Raw genomic sequence first — 2,477 nt, forward strand, 5'->3', positions numbered from 1 at the left:
CATATATGGTAACTTGTAAGCCGGCACGAGGTGCTAAACCCTTTATGATAACGACTGTCGTTTTCGGGCCTTGCAAGGATAAAGTAAGTTACATTCAATCATTCATTCAATCATTCATTAGTAACCTGCTTAAAGCATGGTTTTGTGATTAAATTTTAGTAAACATTTTACCAATAAGTCAAAATATTATTTATTTAATGTTGCAAGATTTGAATATATATACATTAATTCTTTTATTACTTTAAATTTTTTTTTTATATTTTTTAAAATTTATAACAGGCATGTTTTTTTTATTTAAAACAGTACAATATTTGGTGCAAAATATCACCAAATTAAATGATGCACATACATTTTCATGCATATTACATTTACAACAGGTTACAGGAAGAAGAAGTAACATAAACTACATTGTTGAAGTAAGAGCCATTAATGCAACTGGCACAGCCAGTAATTACTCAACCAAACCAACCCCTAATGCCAGAACAGGTACACATTATATGGACCTTTCATCATTTTACCTATTTCTGACTTCTAATATGAAGTATTGATAATGAGTGAATGTAACTTGCTTTATCCTCGCGAGGCCGGAAAATGACAGTTCATATGACACAGATGTTCTGTTTCATACACCTGGTGCCAGCTTACGAGTAACCACGTATGTAACTTTGTGAGTGATTATTGTTTCGGGGATTTTTTGTATTTCATTTATGTATAATGACTCACGTTTGTGGCTGATACTGTATTGCATTCTTACCTACACTAGAAATTTACTTCAGGTATTCTGCATTTAACATAACGGGGGCTCATAAAAAAGTTTTACTGTGGTCAGTTTATTAATGATTTTATGTATTTTTAGCTCCGGATGGTTCAAGGATCCTGAACGTGATCACCACTCCAACTTTCCTCACCATCTTCCTGGAATTAACTCCGGGAGCAACAGCATGGGAGGTTGAAGTAAATGACACAATTACAGGGACATCAAGGATCATATCTGTTCCAACTGGTGTTCCTTCAAATACATCATATGTGGCTATGTGAGTCTTAATCTGTAGAATAGAATGAATGAAAATTGGTCTAAAGCACTCAATATATAGGTTGTATAGGTTGTAATACAACTTCAAAACAAAACAGCTTAAAAATGAATGCTTACTGTGCTGTTTAATTTACAAAAATATTTTTAAATGTTTTAAGTTCATTTTAAAATTACAAAATGTGTTATTCTTAGCATAACATCCCTCAACCCAAACACTCCACACACACTGAGGGCAAGAGTATCTCAATTAAATGGTGTGACATCATTCACAGCAACACAGAGTCCATTTGGTGCACAATGTTCTGTCAGCACAGGTATACAGACGTTATTGAAAGTTGAAAACTATAACAATAATATTTGTTTTTCACAGACAAAATTTCCGCTTTCGGTCGAGTTGTACTTTTGGCAAAACCATACACATCCAACCTTGCCACAGACCAAGTGTTTATAAACCAAACCAATGCTGAACTACTGGCAGCATATAAGGCAATTTCCTCAAATGTGGAAGATGTTTCGATGGTAGAAGTTGCAAACAACGGTGGGAATGTTCTTTACCATCATGAGATTGTTTTATCTGATCGAAATGCATCGGCTGCTTCAGTTAACGTTACTCAATTTACACTGAAAAATGCAACATTATATTCTGGATCTTTAACCACCTATAATTGTATGTATTACTCTCCACATATCTTTATAACTAGTTTTCTGAATACTGACTTACTTATGTACAATTCAGTGGCGGAATTCCCTGGATATGTGTTCACCTTTATAAGTCATTCAAAAACCCAAGCATCGTTGGTTTATAGAAACAATGGCTCGTGCTCTCCTGTTTCTTTAGCTGATGAAACAAGACAGTGGCTGCTACATTCAAAAGATCCTAGCCTTCAACAGATTGCAACAATAGTTAGGAATGGCAATGAAGGTGGAACTCTTGCAACTTCCAGTATTTTGTTTTCAAATGGTAAGACATTGTTACATTCATTAGGATTATGTTTAATATACAATTTTGTTTTACAAATTAACATTCAATCATTTGGTTAATTAGTAGTGATGATTAAATATTTGCATAGCTTTACTCTTTTACAGATGGAGTAAGTTTAAATCCAAACTCACCTAACTACTTCAACTTTTCAAGCAACACCATATATGGTATAAAACATAGACACACAATAAAGTTGTGTTCATCCAGCAATACTACAGCTCCTGTATATGATCGAGTGTATGAAGCTGCTTTCCAAAGTTCACGTACCAAACCTTCGGACAGATACATTATCTTTTACACAACAGGTTTGTTTTTCCCAATAGTATTCCCTGATGCTTTCTTATTTTGCAAGTATAATTTTCACTAAATTAGTGTATTTTTAATATTTAATAATTAATGAGATGTACTTTTCAACAGAGTCATATCCAGTATAATACTCATTTATTTCATTCATACTCTTAT

The 2,477-nt window shown here is 33.4% G+C and overlaps 1 protein-coding gene across 1 annotated transcript in view; it reads left to right on the forward strand.

Moving 5' to 3' along the window:
* Positions 1-2,366, forward strand: part of LOC108950582 — a gene marked incomplete at its 3' end in the record, with an annotated part of 5,106 nt that extends 2,740 nt beyond the window's left edge. Inside the window, exons 3-8 of the mRNA XM_018816564.2 lie at positions 378-486; positions 857-1,034; positions 1,226-1,347; positions 1,404-1,700; positions 1,770-1,994; positions 2,120-2,366. Of these exons, the coding sequence (XP_018672109.2) occupies positions 378-486; positions 857-1,034; positions 1,226-1,347; positions 1,404-1,700; positions 1,770-1,994; positions 2,120-2,366 (1,178 nt within the window). The remainder of the gene's footprint in view (positions 1-377; positions 487-856; positions 1,035-1,225; positions 1,348-1,403; positions 1,701-1,769; positions 1,995-2,119) is intronic.
* Positions 2,367-2,477: the final 111 nt, after the last annotated feature.

This window comes from Ciona intestinalis, unplaced genomic scaffold (assembly GCF_000224145.3).
Source record: "Ciona intestinalis unplaced genomic scaffold, KH HT000307.1, whole genome shotgun sequence".
NCBI lineage: Eukaryota > Metazoa > Chordata > Ascidiacea > Phlebobranchia > Cionidae > Ciona > Ciona intestinalis.